At 43.0% G+C, this 21,165-nt stretch overlaps 1 protein-coding gene across 44 annotated transcripts in view; it reads left to right on the top strand.

Moving 5' to 3' along the window:
• Positions 1–21,165, top strand: part of C2cd5 (C2 calcium-dependent domain containing 5) — a 90,062-nt gene that overhangs the window by 44,830 nt on the left and 24,067 nt on the right. For 23 of the 44 annotated variants that reach the window (XM_006237639.5, XM_006237638.5, XM_006237636.5 and 20 more), the window contains 4 exons: positions 9,986–10,100; positions 13,502–13,597; positions 16,797–16,988; positions 18,886–19,072. In XM_006237639.5, coding sequence (XP_006237701.1) covers positions 9,986–10,100; positions 13,502–13,597; positions 16,797–16,988; positions 18,886–19,072 — 590 coding nt within the window. Of the gene's footprint in view, positions 1–1,356; positions 1,423–9,985; positions 10,101–13,501; positions 13,598–16,796; positions 16,989–18,885; positions 19,073–21,165 lie in introns of all 44 variants that reach the window. The other 21 variants (XR_010065681.1, XM_017592715.3, XM_039107937.2 and 18 more) reach the window with 2 other exon arrangements.

Genomic DNA, 21,165 nt, shown 5'->3' with positions numbered 1-21,165 from the left:
ATACATAATTTTAAGTCCAGTATTTGTTTTGATTTGGTTTATTTTCCCCATTCCTTTATTTTTATAGTCAGTTTAGGATCTCATTTACCCTATGGTGTTTGTACTCTCTGTAGCACATTAAATTCATATAGATGCCAAATTATGGCTTTCTGTAGGAAATTTAGTTATGAGATGGGTAGGGAAAGGCTGATCAGTGAAACCTGAGGGACACTGTGCTTTCCGTGGGTGAGTGACTTATGTTTGATGGTACCTACTGACACGCTACTGTGAAAAGTAGTTTAGAAATGTATTTAAGTGATGTGCTCTTTCATTGGTGCTTCTATATAGTTAGATAAACTCTAAAGCCTGGGAAGACAAACAAACTGTTCAAATTAGCTTTAAATGGAGATAAATATCTAAAAATGTTCTTTACTTTTACAAACTCTTCTGTTTGAGAGTTTCTTATACTTACCAGTTCATTGCAGCCCTGCAAGAACCCTAAGAGCCCAGGAGAGAGGGGGTGTCCTCACAGAATGAGTTCCGTGTACTGTGCTGTAACTGGCAGCTCCCCAGTTTCCTCCTCCCTTTCAGCAGAGTTGTCCATCCTGCATGGCAAGCCTCAGACACTGTCCCCCAGGAACACATGGACACTCGGGATGCTATGGAGTACACTTTTACTTTGCCTTGTTTTCCGTCAAGTCCTTACCATGTGTATATCCTGTGGTTTCAATAACTTATTCTGATTTAAATATATGCTTTTTGGATCCTTTTGTGTATAAATTAAACTAAATGCCCAACAACTTCTCCAAGTCCCTTGAGTAATTGTCATGGAAAAAAGATAAATTTGTTGAGAAAAGCTGGATATTAGCCCTATGCGTAGGAGAGCCTGGAGAGCCTGGAGAGCCTGTCAGCACACGGGCTCAGCACTGCTACTGTGCCGAGGGTTGCTCAGACTCGTGTGCATTGTGTTTCCCAGCAGCTCCTTTACTAGTGAATATGAAATGATTAATTTTGTTTTCAGTGGAAAAAAGACATTCTTATTTTAAAACCATTGCACTAGTTTTAACTACGGGTGATTATTTCAGAACTCTGAGCTCTTCTTCCTTTGCTGAATCCCAGGCCAACAGGAGCAGGAACAGGGAGAGACAGGAGGGGTTCACACATACAGAGACCGACTAGCAGAGGAGCTAATGCGAGTTACTGTACCTACCCCTCCTGCCTCTGTCTCTAGCTCTTATTAACTCTGCCGTCTCTGTCTTCCAGTTCCTGTCAAGTGCTGCTGTCAGTTGTGTTCTTGTCTGTAGTTTTCTTTTGTTTGTTTTATTCCTTCTATTCTGCACCTAAAACTGATCAACTAATTTGCTGTTTTGAACTCAGCCTTTGTCGGAATTATGGGTAACACAAGATCTTACAAACTGCTAGACTGGAATAGTTTCAATTCAGGTATTTTAATGGTCATTCAGTATTACATATGCTGACGGAAATTATGGCAGCTCAGTGAGGTTTTAGAGGCTTTCTAGATTAACTAGATTATTCTGTAATGGTTATGTCACAGCTTATAATTTGCATGGAAATTATATAAAATAAAAATGTATGAGCTAAAACAAATCAAAAACATACTATAAATTATGAATGACTGTGCTCATGTGACTAACTTTCAGAATATAATTTATTGTACTTATGCAATTGGCCAGTGTTTTCACATCTGGTAAGTGATACAGGTATTAGCTTTATCATTAAGCAGCATTTGTCAGATCTGTTAACAGCCAGCCTGGTAAACCTTAAAGCTTGCTTAAACTGCTCGGCCAGACTTAATAGAATGCATTTACTGCTTCATAAATCACCAGGAAACGTGACTCAGCATTCCTATGTATAATGCTAGAAATGTTCCAAAATTTCACAGCAGGACAGATTTTTCAGGGAGATTAACAATATCTATGAGCTTTCCTCCTTCCACATGAGATTTCCAGTTTTTCCTTATAAGTAATTTGAATATAGTCTGTAGCTGTTTAAAAGAAACAAACTAAAACTTAACAGCTGATGATGTGTTTTAGTAATGCCCACTAATTTCTTTTGGAAAAGCCTATTCTTACTATACATATCTAAATTATTTTTGGAATTAAACTTTGGAATTATTTTAATTAAACACTAAAGTAGATATTTAAAGGATTTTTTTGGTTCCTTGTCTCAGTGTTTCTTACAGTGAAACAGAAGCAGCAGAGGGCTCAGCGTTTTAGGTCATGCTTTCAGTACTTGTATGGATCAAAGATCTAAGCCCTGGTGTACACTGCCTATGACGGGCGTCATGTTCCCGATCTGGCTTTGTCAGCATGTGCAGATGTAGAACATCTCAGTTCCCGACACCTTATGGAAATGACCTGTTTTCTAGACAGGGTTTTACCATCGTGCTGACATTTGTTCAAATGAAAATGATTGTGTTTTATTTATTATTTAGTGAGAAAGTGAAATATACCCTACTAGATTTGCTTTATAAAGTAAGACTATATTCCAATGCATGGTTAGCTTGGTACAATTAGAAAAATAGGTTGTGCATAAAAATTATTGATCAGTAACAACTGAAGGAAGTGAAATCTTGTAATCAGCTAGTTTTAGAGTGTGGTAGTTGGCCAGATGACAGAAATGTTTTATAAAAGCAAAGTGCAAAAGTTAAATCTCCCAGACACAAGAGCACTGTCCTAGGCAAGCAGGGCAGCAGTTTGGCCAGGACAGACATGGTTGAGGAAGCAGTATATCTTGCCATCACTGAAAGTAATGTCAGATGGGAAGTGTGCAAAAGAGGAGTGGTACAGAGCCACGTGCAGGAGAGCGAGAGAGGAGGAGTGAAAGTCTGACGGCGGACTGGCTGTGTAAGCAGTCTCAGGGCCAACCTAAGCTTCTCAGGTGAGCCTTCTTGGGAGTGACCAATCAGTTACAGAGCAGCTGAAGAGTATGATGTCACTTAAGTTTAATGCTTCACAGTGCCATCCTGTGGTTGAAGTAAGACTGAGCTCGGTAGTAGTTTAGAAAAAAGACTTGAAAATTCTGAAGAAAATGTGATATGTTTGGCAAACATATTCAGATAGATCCTCTGAATTTGGAAATATTCTGCCATTGCTGTCCCATAATATCAAAATGTCAAGAATTGCCCATGCTTAGAGCTGGAGAGCTGACTCTGGTTATGAGCACTGACTGCTCTTCCACAGGACCCACGCACAATAGCTGTTTCTAACCCCACCTCTGGTGGTCCAGTGCCTTCTTCTGCCCTTCACAGGTACTGCATGCACATGGTGTAGCCAGAAATACGGGCAGACATCTAAACAAAAAGAACCTAGGCAAACAAAGATTTGACCCTTTTTAGTAAGAAAAATAATCATTAATGTAAACTCTAAAATTGTTCATACTTAATTTCTTGAGTTCTTTGACACCATTAGTAATAAGAGGCCTTAGTCAATCTGACAATAGTCATCCCAGAGTGGGGTAAAAACAGAGAGAGAGAGAGAGAGAGAGAGAGAGGGAGGGAGGGAGGGAGGGAGGGAGGGAGAGAGGGAGGAGGAAGAAGAGGAGGAGGAGGAGAACAACTCGTAATGAGAAACACTTGTTAATGGCTAGCCTTTCCTATTTCAGCAGTGTTACTGAAGGAAACTCCACCACACCGCGCTCAGTTTTGGTCGGTGGTGAATCCTGTATTGTGGGTGTTGCCATCAGACGCCACTGCTTCTCTGCGTCATTGTGTGCCAGGACGCTTTCACAGCAGTGCACACGGCTCTGGCATTGAGTGAGAACATGAGCAAATTGGAATTTATTTTGTGCTGTACAGTTCGTTAGGCACTAGAGGACAAAGATTGCCAATTGTCCTGTCTTCTTGAGACTTGTGTTCTTAGATGGTAAAAGTGTTACTATGTAGTGTGGTATACAGTGTGGAAGCAGGCATGATTAACCGTGCTGGTGTCTGTTCTGATACCTAAGCTCGTGTGTGAAGGCTGTGCATATCAGATTTTCACAGGCTCCTGCTCTTTCAGTAAGATTCTAACGCTGTATGAGTGCGGACTCTGTGTCCCCTAAACCTCCAGCACCTGTGAGTCAGTCTGAGCCAGCACTTCTCTGATAGTTGGACAGTTACTTTATAGACCGCAAAGGGTCCTGTGGCTGAGCCTTTCTGTCATTGCTTTTGTCTTAGCCATCTTGTCCTATGTTAAGCACAGTGATGGGACATTTTATGCACTGGGAGGAGGTGAACCTTTCCCATGAACCTGAGAATTTATTATGATGTTACTTTTCATTTCTTCCTTTTTCTGTTCTGAGAACAGAACTCGAGAAAAGTACATGAATATTAACATCTGGAAAGGACCCTGAGATGTCACTGTTCTTTGTGTGATACCCAGGGCTGTGATGAGATCACAGTAATGAGATCGGGACAACATGCCTTGGGTCTTCCTGGCAGACACTGTCTCTCCACAGACCTGGAGATGAACTGAAGAGGCTGGAACATTTGCTACACGCTAGGCCACATCCAGTGTTTCCCAGAGCTGGGCATTTGAGTCAGGAGATCTTTGAGGGAGACTCCATCCTATTGTGTGGTTTCCTTGGGGTCTGAGAAGAGCATAACCACATGGCAGTCACAGCCTAATTGACCTGGCTTTGGGGCTTATACTCAGTCATGGACGATAGATTGGCGTTGCTGGTGAACGTGGCAAGAATACTTTAAATGAATCTTGCGTTTTACAACCTATAACTTTTTTTCCCCTTCAATCGTAATAGACTTGAGTTATAAGGCAACCTTTAGTGGTTTGAAGTTAGAAAATGCTGTGTTTTTTTAATCACAGTTATGTGTTTTAGGAAGCTCTTTTTGAGAGCAAAATCTCAGTTAAAATCTTGATAAATAAATTTATTATTTTGCAAAATATTTAATTATAAGAAAGTGTGAAGAACCAGGCGGTGGCCACACACGGTTTTAATCCCAGTCCATGGGAGGCAGAGGCAGGCGGCCTCTGAGTCTGAGGTCGGCCTGACTGACGCAGTGAGCTTAGGACAGCCAGGGCTGTGTAGAAGAGACCCAGTCTAAAACCAGGGAAAGAAAATGTGAGCTCCTGATGTGTCAGGAAATGACATCTGAATTTGATTCATTTGTTTGTTTGTTGTTTTGTTTTAACAATCCGCAAACATGAAGTCTGGAGCTGTGAGTGAGTGTTTGGCATCCTCAAGTGAGTTGAACACTGCACTGGTGCCGGGAGCACCATTAAGCCAGGCGGGCGTCCTGTCCGTTCTTGCTTAGTCAGTCAGAAGGCAGGCTCCCTGGGAGTGGGAATTCTGCCAAGCATCTCAGCCGTCCTTTTCTGGGGATGCTGATGCTCAGGTAAGAATTAACGTGATGTAGACAGCTTTTGATTCTCAACTGTAGTCAGTTTTCAGGAAGTGACAAAGTCAAGCATGGGTGGCATCTGGATAAGGAATGTTAAGTTACAGCGTGGATGTGGATGTCTGGCTTTAAAGAGTAGCAGCATTCTGTTAGATGCAGAATGGTTTGTAGCCAGCTAACGTACTGACTGACATCCAGGCTTTGATTTTCTCACTGTCCATCCATATCACTTTCAGTACAGTGAGGACTTGTTCTTAGTCTGGTTCTAATCTCTACTCAGTTTGAGGCTGTGTACTCTGTAGAACCTGAACTCTTCGATTTCTGTTCCTCTACGGGAAGTCCCTTTCCAGTGTTTGGGAATGCAACTTCCCTGTGTCCCTCAGCAGCCAGATTACCATATCCAAAACCTTTGCTTGGTCCAGACAAACACCTTTGTCTCCTCCTGTTCATTTTTAAGTTAGCTTGAGCAAGATGATGGCTCATACTCATAACCATGACCCATTTGAAACTGAGACAGGAGGATTGTGAGTTTGGGGCTAGTTTAAGCTGCATGCTGAACCCCATTTCAGCAAAAACCAGAATAATTATGTTGGGTAAACATAAACAGAATGATTTTGAACACTTTGGGTGGGTGGTGGGTATGTTTTAGTTACAAATATGCAATTGCCTCAAATCACTAGAGGGTTGAGTTAATAAAGGAAGGCATTTTGTGTTGAGCATGATTTTGTCTTACTTCCTGAGCTGTGCATTGGCATTTAAAAAATCTCTAGTAGTTTCACCCACACTTCTGAAGCAAAAAGATGGCAAGATATCAGGCTGTGACCATGCTCTAGAACAGCAACAGTAGGAAGATATCAGGCTGTGACCATGCTCTAGGACAGCAAGAGTAGGAAGATATCAGGCTGTGACCATGCTCTAGGACAGCAACAGTAGGAAGATGCATTCTAGTGCCAGCCACAGGGTAGCATTGCTAAGAACCAGTGCTGTGCTGACTGTAGAACCCAGTGCATGCCAGCTACCACAAGGAGAAAGACGTCCAGAGAGCTGTATAAACTATAAAAAGTTTGGCCCATAGGGAAAAAAGCTTTAAAATAGTGTGAAATATAATTCGAATACTTAAAATTTAGTTTTTCCTAAAATGTATTTTAATTAGAAATAATTGTATAGATGATAAGAATATGGTATTTAGTGTAGAAATCATTGTCTTAACACGTTTGGAATGCGTGTTAAACGAGGACACATCTCAGCTGATTTTCCTAAGAGGACGAATGCCCATATTCCACATGGACAACTGCTGTACACTTTAAAGCTAACCTCGTCTGCTTTTTTGTAAAAGCATGGTAGAACTTCAAATGTATGCTTTGGACCTTAAATAAAATAAGTAGGTTCAGTAGTGTGTTTCCTATTAAAATGTAGTTAGCAGTTTTTAAACTTTAAAAGATTCATAGGGATTAAATAATATGATGTACCTTTTTATTGCTAATAAGACCATGCTAATTATTAGTACTCTGAGTCTGTGGCCCATCTTTGGCATGATTGTAGTGTAGCTTTCAAAATAAATAGAATCTTTCTTAATGCTAAATAAACCGAGTAGTCTGAGTTTCTCTGTAGTGAAATAACACTCATCCCTTGCTCTTGCTTCCAGTGTAGCGGCCAGGTGGCCAGAGTGACTAGTGATGAAGCGCTCCTCCTGTACGCTTGCCTTGCTCTCACCCAGAGGCTAGGGCCATTCCTTTCTGTGACCATTTCAGTGAGCTGCCATAGTTTTCAGTCTGTGCTGTCACCTGACCCGAGCATGCGCCAAAGCATCACGTTCCGCCCCCGTCCGCCAAGTCTGCTTTGCAAACCCTTTGTTCCTTAGCTTCTGCTTTAGCCCAAGCCACCAGACCAAACTCAACATTTCAAGAGTGTGGACACGTGCCATCTGCTTCCCTGGTGCCCATGTCATGTGACTAGCTTCTCACACTCGTCAGTACTTTGCTGAGTACAGTTCTGGCATCTCATGCACTTGTGTGGCTGTGTCAGAATGAAGGCTGCTTGTGAGCTTCATGAGGGGTGTGAATGCTGCACTTGCACTCAGTCAGCTCGCTCTTGCTCTCGCTAAGGTTTAATCAGCCATACTCTTCCATGGCTTTGGTGTAACTGTCTGTTGTTCTATGTTCTATCAAGGTAAGTCTGATGTGGAGTAACTCCGTGGTCACACACACCTCAAGGGCGTGACATTTCTCCATTTGAGTATGCTCGGCATTTCTAAACCAACACATTCCAAGCTTAAAACATGGGGCTCCCTCCATTTCTTCATTAGTTTAAATGGTGTTGTGGATTGCTGCTAATAAGACCCATTTTTAAAAGCAGGGAATCAACCACATGTTACTTGTGGTACAGGTAAGGTGAGTCTACTGTGAGAAAACTTTTGACATGCCGTACAATGAGTGCCTTAGAAATATTTTAAACTTCCAGAATAGTTCAAAAAGTAAATAGCAAATTCACTTATGACTTTAAGAAAAGTTAAACATAACAGTGTTTTAGTAAAACAGTTATTTTTTAGACTGAAAGTTATTTCTGTTTGTGATACTTATTTTTATAGAACTATAATTTGATAGACAAGGATACTATATAAGCAATAGCTTATTCTCTGCTATAGTTTCCTTTTGGGAAAGGATGAGTTTACATGGATGTTTAAATCGGCATACAAGCATGCATGTCCAGCCAGGCATGGTGGCTCACACTTGTAATATTAGCATTGGGGAGGCTGAGACAGGAGGATTGCTGCAAGTTCCAGCACCCTGATCTACATAGTGAGCTTGAGGCCAGTTGGGCAAAACCCTATCTCAAAGAAAGTAACAAAGAAGGCACGACTGTCTATTAGCAGAAGTGACTGTGGCTCTGAAGTGTATTTGTCCTCTTAACGTCGACATCTCAGCCAGGAGTAAGGAACCAGCTTGCAGTGGGCTGTAGATGCCAGTGTCCACTTGGATGGTCACAGTATGGGGTGCAGCCTTTCCTTTCTCTTTCCTCTTTATCTTGTGCTTTCCTCTTTCCTCAGTTTTCTCCAGCCTATGCTTCTTTCTTCTCCTCTGAAGGAACATATTTTAGGGTAGTTCTTCCTCCAACCCCAGACTTACTCAAGAGCTGGCTGACATTTACCTCCTCATTTCCCCTTGTCACCTCCTCCTTGCCGAGGAGACGCCCATCACAGGAATGTGAGCTCTAATGAGCATCTTAAGCTTTCCTTGCTTGCTCTCTCACTCCTTTACTAGTGAGATACTGCTACTTCATTGATTCTGAAAAGCTATGCCGAGAATCCGATATAACTGCTGTGTGAAAAGAGAAAGGCGTATTTGCTGGTTTTCTGTGCTAGAGCCTTTTGTGTGGAAAATGTACAGTAAGAGCTTAGCATTGACTCTAGAGGTAAGCATTCAGAGGCCTCCCAAACCTGCACAAACCACAAAAAGAAGCAAGTAACAGACCAGTCTTGGTTCTAACACCTTTGCCCGTGAAGAGTTAAGTCTCCCTTGCCTCGGTTGCTCACTGGCTAGGTACAGGTGATTAAGAAGTGCATGGCCACTGCTCCATTTGCACTGCCCTCTTTCAAGGATGCTAGAGTTCCTTGTGACACAGTACAGGTCTGCAATCTGAGCATTCTTATGACCACACACCGGGATGAGCCCATTGCCTCTACATGCTGCTGGGCCACCTAGCTCATCTCTTGTCCCTACACAGTCTTTGCTATGGTGAGACAGGAACTCAAGTTGGTTGATGACCAGGCTATGTTTAAAAACTCACGGGCCAGTTTTCTGCTTACCCAGGACTTCAGGCATGGGTTACCATGCCCATAAGCCATCCTTTGAAGTTACAGGCCATGTATGGAGTTAATAATTTTGTGTTTGAAATTTACCCTTCTATATTAACCAAGTTATTTGTGTTAATCCTTTAAATGTATTTTTTCTTTTTCTGCCCCTTTCCTCCCCCCCCCTTTTTTGATTGGCTAGTCCTTTTATACCCTGTTATTCTGCCCTAGGACTTACATCTTTATTAAAGCATGACAAAAAAAGGTTTTTAATACCATTTATAAAGATTGATAAATCTTTACCTTGGAAGAACTCAGAATGTAGTAGATTATAAAGATAGGTGACAGAATACAAAATCAAAATTTAAATTAAATTTATGGATAGGACACATAAGCGTGCTCACTCAGTGAGGTGAGACACAGCGTGTTCTGTCTGTTGAGACTCGGAGCAGAGCGTGGTGCACACCTCACGCTACAGTGAACGCATTCAGAACTGCAAGCAGAGGGTCAGTCGCGGCCATCCTCAGCCTCATGAGTCCTGTCCCCCAAATTAGTCAAACAAATAAGGCAGATTGGAATGTGGAAAGTTGAGGTTTCCGTTTTAAATGATAGTGACTAAAATCTAAGCCCTCACACTAGAATCTGCACTGCACTTCCCATGAAGATACAAAGGCAGTAGAGCAGGGTGGTCTCCCAGTCAGGTTCGGCCCTCAGTCTTGATTCCTGTGTGAAACCGGCACTCTAATCAACGGGCAGTGTGTGGGGAGCGCTTCAGCTCCCAGGGTCAGGCTTACTGCAGACCTTCAGGCTAATGTGTACCGTGCTGTTGAGAGTCAGCTGACTCAAACTTTATTTTTCAGATGAACCAGAAACACGAGATGCGTGGTGGGCAGAAATCAGACAAGAGATAAAGTCACATGCTAAAGCCTTAGGCTGCCATGCTGTCGTGGGCTACAGTGAGTCAACAAGCATCTGGTAAATGACAACTTGGATTTCTTGACTTGACATTGTGGTTTGGCTTGTGTGAGTTGGGAGAAATACAATTTAAATCCTGGAAGAGAGGCACAGTGGGGAGCTCAAGTGGGTTGAGCAAATCAGATCAAGTTCAAGATGCCTTCTGCTCACTTGATTTCTATAAACGTGAGAGCCTCAGTTTATCTGTTAAAATGATGATTTGCACAAACTGCACGACGGGCTTGAGGGGTAATGCGAGTGTATCACAGCCAGCATGCCCAGTTACTAGTCCTTGGCTTGTAGCCTTCCTTCAGTAGGACATGTGAATGGAGTGCTAGGTGTTTATAAATGAACTGCCAAGTGTCTCTAATGTTTGTCCTCAACCATCCTTAATCCCAACTCTTGGGAGGCAGAGCTTTCTCTGAGTTCAAGGCCAGCCTGGTCAACATAGTGAATTCTAGGATAGCCAAGAGCTACATAGACCCTGTATTAAAGAAAGAAAAAAGAAAGAAACCACGGCCGCACGCACGCAGGCACACACAGGCACAGCACCACTGTACTTACTACATTTATAAGAACTACTTTTTTTGCTAACAAAATATTCCTCTCTAAGTTAGGGAGAACCTTCCATAGTTTTGGTTTGTTCCTCCTACCTTTCATCTGAGCCATCTCTATGTGCCCAAAGTTGTGCTCTTTACAAGTTTCTCACTCCAGTCATCCTTCTGCCACGGCCCCTTATCTGCTGTCGTCCTCAGAGCCACTGGGTCAGGCCTTCCTGTTATCAAGTCCTCTATTACCACATGACTTTTGAGTGTGTTTTGGACTCGTTGATCTATTGAAACCATTTAAAAAATTTGAAGCTATGAGATTTTACTTTTAGATCACATACAACCTGTTTTTCTACCAATATGGTTTGCTCCTTTATACCAGTTTTGGCCCTATTATCTTAGGCATATATATTTTTCTCTTTTTAAAATTGTGATTTATTTATTTTATGTGCATTGGTGGTTTGCATGCCTCTATGTCTGTGAGGGTGTTGGATCTCCCGGAACAGGAGTTACAGACAGTTGTAAGCTGCCATGTGGGAACTGGAAATTGAACTCAGGTCTTTTGGAAGAGCAGTCAGTGCTCTGAACTTCTGACCTGTCTCTCCAGCCCCATATCTTTTTCTTCGGTTTTTGTTATTTTATCTTCCTGGAACCCAATCTCCAAACCCTTCTAGAAAGCTGAAAATTGCTATCATTCAGAGGCCATTAGACCCTGTGCTGTCTTACCTCTCCACTGTGTATTGCATAGTTCTTACTGCCCAATTCTCTGCTCATCTGCTGGTCCTTACTGTCAGAGAAAGGTCATTAACATACAGTAAATATGAGTGTTACTGAGCTTGGTCATTTATTGTTCTGTGATTTTATTGTTCCAGACCATATATTTGAACCATTCTAGTAACATAGAATAAGTAGATTTTTTTGTTTTGTTTTAGGTTGTTTGTTTTTTTTTTTTTTTACTTTATGTAGAGGCATGATTTAACTGCATGCATGCATGTATACCACATGTGTGACTTTAGGTGGCCTGGAATTGGAATTATGGATGGTTGTCCGCCACCATGAGAGTCCTGGGACTCAAACCTGGGTCCTCTGCAAGAACAAACCTTGCGCTCTTAGCTACTGAACCATTATCTCTCCAGCTCCCATGCTCACCTGTCCTCTCTTGTTAAGCATCGCCTAGTTAGCACCTAGTTAGCACCTTACTAACAACTGCTCTGCCTCATTCTCTGGTAAGTAGCCCTGCCTTGTGCCAGATGCTTTTCTGTCTGAAGGATTTGATGTGTCAGACGTGATTCTTGCCATGAAATTAATACTGTGTGGGAAAACAATGAGTCTATGAGGTCTTTCTGTTGAGATACTCTAGCATGCCTCAGGATCCCAGAGGACCAGAAGTCTGAAGTAGGATGGGGTGCTAGTGGAAATGGAGTGTGAGTAGATTGTCATTCAGAAGTGTGGTAATGGACTGATGTGCGAGTTCCAGCATGGAGAGTGATGTGAATGGCAGCAGTGCAGAGAAGAGGCTTGTATGCAACTGGAGAGCGCATGCGCGCGTGAACGTGTGCCGGAAGAAGCCCGTGAATTTAAGGCTGTATCACTGGCACAAGGCCTCTAAGTCCTTCGAATTTACTTCAGTCTGGATTCATATGCCAGAAGCTACTGCTCTCAAAACATGCTTGCATTCAAATCTCATCTTCGATAATTTTTTTCCTGTTCCAACCTGTCCTTCCTAGTGCTACTGATGGAGTTTTTGAAGCACACTTACTGCTGCATTGAACTCTGGTTGTCCCTCAGGTGCTCACAGCCCATCTGCCTTGAACCTGACCTGTGCTCAGATGTCACATGACTGATCTTGTCTCACTCTGGCTTCTGTCCACTTACTCCCTGGTTCTCCCTGCTCTCTCCTCATCCGTACTGTCCCAGTGTCTCAGGTGCTGTGGGCAAGGTTCAGCAGATGCAGCAACCGCCTAACTCCTGTTGCCTTCACACACTCACACACACACTCACACACACACACTCACACACATACACACATACACACTCATACACACACATACACACACACTCACACACACACTCACACACATACACACACATACACACACTCACACACATACACACACATACACACTCACACATGCACACACACATACACAGTCACACTACACAGTCACACACTCACACATGCACACACACATGCACACACACATACACAGTCACACACTCACACACACTCACACACATACACACACACTCACACACATACACACACACATACACACTCACACACACACTCACACATACACACACATACACAAACATACACACTCACACTCACACACACATACACACATACACACTCACGCACACTCACTCACACACACACTCACACACATACACACTCACACACTCACTCACACACACACACTCACACACTGATACATTTTAAGTTTTGTTTAGTATGTTTTGGTACGATTTTAGATATGTCTAATTCTGATTCAGATTATGCTGTAGCACTCTAGATTCCTTACATAGTTGTGCTTATAGAATAATTTTTATAAGGCTTTATAGATATTTAGAGTAATAGTTTGGTAGCTTTTTACTAGATTTATAGTTTGAACTATTTAACATTTCAGGAAGCTATTACTATTAATTTCTCTCTTTCAGGTCCTCATTTGCAGCAGCTCTTGCCTTTGCATTTGATGCCTGCTTAGCTTGTGTCTCCCGCCTAGGTTTAGGGACAGTGTTTGCGCACTGATGAACACACAGGACAGAACACACAGGGCTTCAGTTTATCACTCCTGATATTTAGTGTTTCCAGAAGGTTTATTGTTGGGATGCTAACCTGTTTTGTTGTTGTGTGTTGTTTTGTTTTTCTAGTGAAGAAGTCTGTATTTTATCAGCGTCTGGCACAGCAGCTGTACTGAGCCCTCGGTTTCTCCAGGAAGGCACTGTGGAGGGCTGCTTGGAACAAAGGTTGTCCTGGCTTGCTTTTCTGAGGGGGGAGAGCCTGGTGTTTTTTTTTTTTTTTTTTTTTTTTTGGTTCTTTTTTTCGGAGCTGGGGACCGAACCCAGGGCCTTGCGCTTCCTAGGAGCCTGGTGTTTTACAGTCTCAGAGTCAGGTAGTTTTCTGTAGGATTGGCTGATAGTGGGCTATTGTCCCAGCAGTACCAGGTACATGGCTGCTTCCTGTCAGCTGACCTGTGCTAACTGCTGTGCAGGGTCCTGTCCTACACACATGAAGGCTCATGCATGACTAACACACATGAAGGCTCATGCATGACTAACACACATGCAGGGTCATGCATGACTAACATACATGAAGGCTCATGCATAACTAACACTCATGCAGACTCAGGCATGACTAACACACCTGCAGGCTCAGGCATGACTAACACACATGCAGGCACATGCATGACTAACACACATGCAGGCTCAGGCATGACTAACAAACACACATGCAGGCTCATGCATGACTAACACACATGCAGGCTCAGGCATGACCAACACACATGCAGGCTCAGGCATGACTAACACATGCAGGCTCAGGCATGACCAACACACATGCAGGCTCAGGCATGACTAACAAACACACATGCAGGCTCATGCATGACCAACACACATGCAGGCTCATGCATGACCAACACACATGCAGGCTCATGCATGACTAACACACATGCGGGCTCAGGCATGACTAACACACATGCAGGCTCAGGCATGACTAACAAACACACATGCAGGCTCATGCATGACCAACACACATGCAGGCTCATGCATGACCAACACACATGCAGGCTCAGGCATGACTAACACACATGCGGGCTTAGGCACGACCAACAGCTGGAGAATGTCAGGTATGCCTTTCCCTTTTAGCACTGTCATAAAATGGACCTCATTTCTTTTACTCTCAGATTACACCCTCAGTGTTCCTGTCTGATACAATTCACTCCTTCACACCAGCTTCGACCCTTCATCTTAGGCACACATAGTTTTCTATTCTTTTTTAAATTAGGATTTGGTTTTATCTCATGTACATCGGTGGGGTTTGTCATCATTGTTAATTTGTCTCTTTCAAGTCTGAGTTTGCAGCAGCTCTTGCCTCTGCCTTTGCTGCCAGCTTAGCTTGTGTCTCCTGCCTAGGTTTAGGGCAGTGTTTGCGCACTGTCTGATATATAAGACGGTCTCATCCCCTCAGCAGAATGTTATTCTCATAAATTCCCATTTCACAAAACAGTCAAAGCACTTAGTGTATTGTACTAAACTGCTCAGAGCTTCTGTGAAGAATGGCTTTAAGCATGTGGAATGGAAAGTGAAATATTAGGTAAAGTCAGCCTACGTTAACCTACTTCATTGTTGGCTTCTTTAAACCTTTAAAGTGTTAGCTTTTATAAATGTAAAATGTTTCCAATGAACAGATGAGGCTATCCGATGTGTATGTAAATGAGTATATTTAAATCTATTAGAATTATTAACTAGCATCTACCATGCTAACTAAAAGTAACTAAATTATATAAGTTAAGGAAGGAAGTATAAAAATTCCCTGTATTCCAATTAAGTGTAATTTTGCAAGAGGATATGATATCGAGTGATAGTCTAGTGTTGCTGAAGAAGGCCTTGAGGCCTTGTTGTTTTATTCTTTTGAGAATATTCAAATGGACATTGTTCATTCCTTATTCTTGAGCCTTCAAAATAGGAGGCATTGGGGAGGAATTGGACTCTACTGAGGGATTTCCCCAGTGCACAGTGTAACTCCTTGGCTGAGGGTGAACTAGAACCTATGCTTGCTGGGCAGGCTTTAGTCAGCCGTACCTGAGCCCCAATCTGACTGCATTCTTGTATAAGATAGAAGATTACTGGTGGTTGAATTTAAGAATCTGTTTATGTTGGGCAAGTGCTTTACCACTGACCTACAACATCCCCAGTATCTTAGAAACCTAATTTAGTAATTTTTCCAAGTGTGTGTGTGTGTGTGTGTGTGTGTGTGTGTGTAAGGTTGTAGTTGCACACATGCCACACATCATGTGGGTGGAAGTTAGAGGAAGTTAGAGGACAACTTTTAGGAGTGATCTCTTTCTTTCCACCATGTGGATTCTGGGATCAAACTCAAGTGATCAAGCCAGGTGATCACACTTGGTGGCAACCACCTTTACCTGCCGACTACTCTGCCAGTTCCCCCTCACTCCCATGGGATTTTCAGTGGTTACTAGAAAGAATTTGGAGAATATAAGAGAGTAGAAAGCAAAATGATTCCCTTACTCTCAGTATTCAGAGAAAGTTCTTCGTGGCCTCCTTGTGTTTCAGATACTTTGATAAATTTTACTGCTCTGAGTTTTAGACCTCATGGTGTTGCTGTAGACACTCAGGCCTGTGCAGAGTGCTTAGTGAACAATGGTTCCACCCTCCTGAGGTTAGATAATGGAAATTAAGCAGGAGGTCAGTTTGCAGTGGCTCACAAGCTGCTGTGTACTCCAGGCTGACACAGGCTAAAGGGACTTGCGTTTGCATCTGTCAGGCAGACATTACGTTTGCTGCAAGGTGGGCAGATTTAGTCGTAGTTTTCTTAATCTTCAAAAACAACAACAAAAGCACCATGAGACAGACGTTGCTAGTCACTCCAGTTTTATTGATGATGCTGTGGTAGCTTAGGTAACCAGTGTGGATTCACACTGTTGAACTGCAAGTCTCAGCTTGCACTGAGTGGGCGGTCATTGGTGCTCATGTTGGTTTATTTGTAATGTGCATGTCTTATGAAGTAGCTCTTTTGGCCCTTCAGGAATGTTGTTACTAGAAATTAGGACTTTCAATGGATACCTTGTTCTAACTTACTGGGTTTTTTTTTTCCTTGTGTTACAACTTTCTTCCAGTTCCTTTTTAGTCTTTGGTGATTCCACACATGTGTTTTCTGTATGTTGGTCACTTTGCCCTCCAGTACTGTCTCTTCACCCTCTCGCTCCCACTGAAACACTTCTCCCTCACAGGTCCCCCTTCTGCTTTATGGCTTTTTGGGGGACAGAATCCTGAATTTAATTAGGGTTGCATCTGTGAAATGTCCTAAGTATTTTAGAAGTACCTATGACTTTTGTTTGCTCTTTTTTTTTTTTTTTTTTTTTTGAGGGTGAATAGGTATTGGACCCTGAATAGAGTGCCTTCTTACTTTTAAAATGTATTTCTGTAGGATTGAGGAGAATTTGCCCGCAGGCTGCGGGTTCTGCCATATACCATACGATGAACTGAACATGCCGTTCCCAGCTCACCTCACCCACTGCTACAACTGCAGGAGACAAAAAGTCCCTGACGTTCTCTTTACAACTATAGATCTGCCCACAGATGCAGTGGTTGTTGGAAAAGGCTGTCTTATTCAGGCAAGGTATGTTTGTGACAACTGAATATGGTGTCCTTGAAAAAACATGAGGTATGGAGACATAAACTTGAACGATATACATTATTTCTTACATGTTTGATCCTGAACCGACTGGGCAACTCTGCTTGAATCTTGTATTTACCATCCACAGCTGACAGAAAAGCACTCTCTGTATCACTCAAGTTTGTACTACAGAACCTTCTATCATTTCAGTTCTGCTGGAGATGTGTTTGTTACGGGGGGCTTTGTTTACTAGTTTGGAGTATGGCTAAATAGCAGCTGCTTTAGAGACCTCTCAAATGCTGGAATAGGGGAGGTTTTGAGTCTGTGTTTGTTTTCGTTTAAAGTACAGTGCTTCCCTCATGCAAAACTCAGCTGTCACCACTGGAATAGGGCACTGGGAGTGCGACAGTGCAGCAGAGAGCTTCAAGTGTCCAGTTCACCAACAGCCGCCAGGCTTCCTGACCCTCGGGTGTCCTGACCCCTCAGGTGTTTCTGTCTGCACCTTGAAACTTCAGCAGTAGTGACATGCGTGGTCCTTTTCTCCTGAGACTCCTTTGATTCAGTGTCACACAGAGTCTGTTTTTGTTTTTGTTTTCGAGACACAATTTCTCTGTGTAGTCTCGGCTGCCCTGGATCTTGTTCTATAGACCAGGCTGGCCTTGAACTCACAGAGATCCTCTTGCCTTTGCCTCTGGAGTACTGGGATTGAAGGCGACTGCCACCACCTTCCAGCTGAGTTGTTGTGTATTGTCTTAACCTGCACTGGTGTTCCTCCTGCATGTGTGTTTGATGCGAGCGTCAGATCTGCTGCAGTTGAAGTGCCTGCGAGTCTCCTGTTTCTAAATCTAGTGTAAAATCCTGTTCCTGAGCTTCAGAGCTGCAGGCCTCTGCTCCACACCCTAATATGATGAGCAGTAGAGGTCTCCTATCGCTCCAGTTGTATCGACAGCCCCCGAATCATGTCTTTGTATGTCAATAGCACCTCTTGCCTGTTCATGTCCTGTCTGTGAATTGTTTATTTTATCCTCTTTTACACATCAGATTAATTCCAAAGTTATATTGAGTTTTGTTCTGAAATACACTTTATTCTATTTAGTGTTTTTCTTCTTCTGTCCTCTGCTTCCATTTGGGATCGCCTCCCCTCCCCAGAAGTATATCCTTGAGTATTTTCCGATGGTCTGTTGATGATAAATATTTGTTTTTGTTTGGAAATGTATTTATTTTTATGTTGGAAACATTTTAGCTGCAGGTGTTTTCTGTTGCACACGTGCTGTGGTGATCTCTGCTCTCAGGAAGCCTTCACTTGCATAACAGGGGTTCCGATAATTTGTGTACTTGAGCTAACATTTCTCTCTGCTTTCACCCATCCTATAGCTCTGGGTGTGGTCTTTTGCCTACATGCATGTATTGTGTACACCATGTTCATACTGGTGACCAAAAGAGGACATCAGATCCCCTAGAACTGGAGTTAGAGATGAGTGTGAGCTGCCATCTGGGTACTGTGACTTGGACTCTGGTTTCTGGAAAAACAGCCAGTGCTCTTAACTGCTGAACCATCTCCAGCCCTGGAACCTAAGATTTTTCATTTGTGTAGTGATTCTGACCAACTAATGCATTTCTAGAGATTCTGAGGTTTTTAATTTCTACTTATTTGAACGTCTAGTAAAGAAACACCTAGGGACAGAAAGGGCAAAGCAACAGGTTCTAGTGTAACAGATCTGTTTGAGCCTAGTGTGTTTCTAAGCGTGCTTTTAGGGAGTCTGTTCTTAGTGGTGCTGAAGATCAGACCCACAACCTCACACATCCTAATGAGAGCTCATCCAGTAAACCATCCCCATCTGGACATTCCTAGGACAGTACCAAGGATACAGTGCACTTACAGAGTGATTCTCCTTCGTAGGTTATGTCGGTTAAAAAAGAAAGCACAGGCAGAAGCCAACGCCACAGCTATCAGTAATCTCTTGCCGTTTATGGAATATGAAGTACACACCCAGCTGATGAACAAGCTCAAACTCAAAGGAATGAATGCTTTGTTTGGACTGAGAATTCAGATCACGGTGGGCGAGAACATGCTGATGGGCTTAGCGGTGAGTAGAGAGGCTGGAGAGCGTTGTGTGGATTCAGAGGGTTATGTAGGAGATAGGATAACCAGATGTGGTCGTGCATCCTCCTTGCCCACACCTAGGATCTGAGACAATGATCAGGAGAGCAAGGCCTGCCTAGACTACAGAGCAAGACCCTGTCTCAAAGGACTGAGTACACAAAAGTAGAAGATTTAGCTACATACATGAAGCGTTCAACCGCTGGAAGTTTTAGGAAGGAGTCTCGTGGTTTACTTTTACATAGTGTTAAGGGATCTGTCTATCATTCCTAGTTTGTTGAGTTGAAACCACTGATTTGGACTCTATTATTGGGCTATTGACAGTCATAGGATTTTCATCAACGTGTTGGCAGATTTCAAATTGTATTTCATATGTCGTCTTTTCATGACATATAGAGATACTTAATTTATAAAATCTATAGACATTCTAGTCTTTTTCTCTCTATAAATTTATAGTTAAAATGCAAATTTGTTTTCTGTTTTACTTCCTCTTTTTATTAGGCCAAGTATGTAAATTTTATTTAACTTCTTTAGATTTTGAGGCAAGGTTCTTCCTAATGAATGCATGCCTTGAGGTCATGGTCCTTCTGCCTCAGCCTGCTGAGTACTGGATCTGGAGGTATGCACCACCATGCTCAGCTCTATGTTTTTGTATGTAGGAAATAATTCTGTGATTGTGGTGAGTGGAATAGTTTATGGCATTGATGTGACCTCAGGCCTGCTCCAGACAATGTTCTCATGCTCCCTGGTGATGCCGCTTACAGCCACCTGCCATTATCTGTGCCACTGCACTGTGTGTGCCAAAATCTCCGTTCTGAAGGAGAGCTTTTGTGGTAGCTGACAGGAGAGTCCCTTGCTAGGTGTCACTTAAGAGGAGAGGACAGTGCTGCCATGGGTCATTCCAGAGACGGGGTCATATGTGCTGACAGTGGTTTCAAATCCAGACCCATCTGGTTCTGCAGCTCCAGGCTGCTGTGTCATCAGTGTCTTAGCAAAGTTAGCTGATGCTAAGGCTTGTTAGGGCGTCTTAGTTGTTGACATAAGGAGCTGTGTTGTGGCTCTGTTATGAAGTTCTGGAAGTGCTGCCAAGGGCCAGTCTCAGCCACTGTGCAGACGTCATTTTAGAATGTCAAAAACTTGACAGTTGATGGGTTTCACATCAAATATACAAGCAAGCATCCAAGATATTGAGTGCCACCTCCCCTTGGCTCCCATAGCGCCACTCGAATGCTTCTTCTTCTTCTTCTCTTAGTGTTTCACATTTATTTGTAGACATGAATGCACCATGGTGCACAGACTATGGTGCACATGTTGGGACCATAGGGCAGCCTGTGGGAGTCACTTCTCCCCTTTCACCATGTAGGTCCATAGATGGGACTCAGGCCATCAGATTCTGCAGAGGGTCCCTTTATGTGCCACTTTGCCAGCCCTGGGTTTGCTCTTTTTGAGACAGAGTTTCACGTAGCCAGGCTGGTCTTGAACTTGTTATGTAGCTGAGGCTGGTCTTGAATTTCTGATCCTCTTAAGAGTTGGAATTACAGGCATGTGCTGCCACACCACCTTTATGCTTAGGTTTCTTTACATTTTCATTTTGCTCTGCTTGTAGCTTACACACACACACACACACACACACACACACACACACACACACACATTGTCTTGTTTTGTCTTTCCCATAATTTTCCAATACTGATAATGTCTACTGACTGATGCAAAGTGAGAAATTGTCACTGCGTGTCACGTAAATTGTTGGAGCAATGTAGTAAGATGGGTGAATGAGGTGGACAGTTGAGCCTGCCTCTGTCACCACGTCCTTTCCGTACTTGACCGCAGCTGTTTGCCACGGTGGCCCTTCTATAGGCAGACTGCCTACTCATTCATTGGTGGCAAAGCTGTTGTAGCAATTTTCCTTTTGCTAAGGGATCTCTGGTTTCAAGTTAGTTTTATTTATTTAATGTATTCTAAGAGACAGCTTTATCCTCTAGCCCAGGCAGGCCTGGAAGTCACACTGAAGCTCAGGCTCGCCTGGGAGATCACATTCTCCTGGACAGTTCTCAGAATTCACCCTCCCCTCCCCCT

Source organism: Rattus norvegicus, chromosome 4 (assembly GCF_036323735.1).
Source record: "Rattus norvegicus strain BN/NHsdMcwi chromosome 4, GRCr8, whole genome shotgun sequence".
NCBI classification, from domain to species: Eukaryota; Metazoa; Chordata; class Mammalia; order Rodentia; family Muridae; genus Rattus; species Rattus norvegicus.
This window is presented reverse-complemented; position numbering and strand designations above follow the sequence as displayed.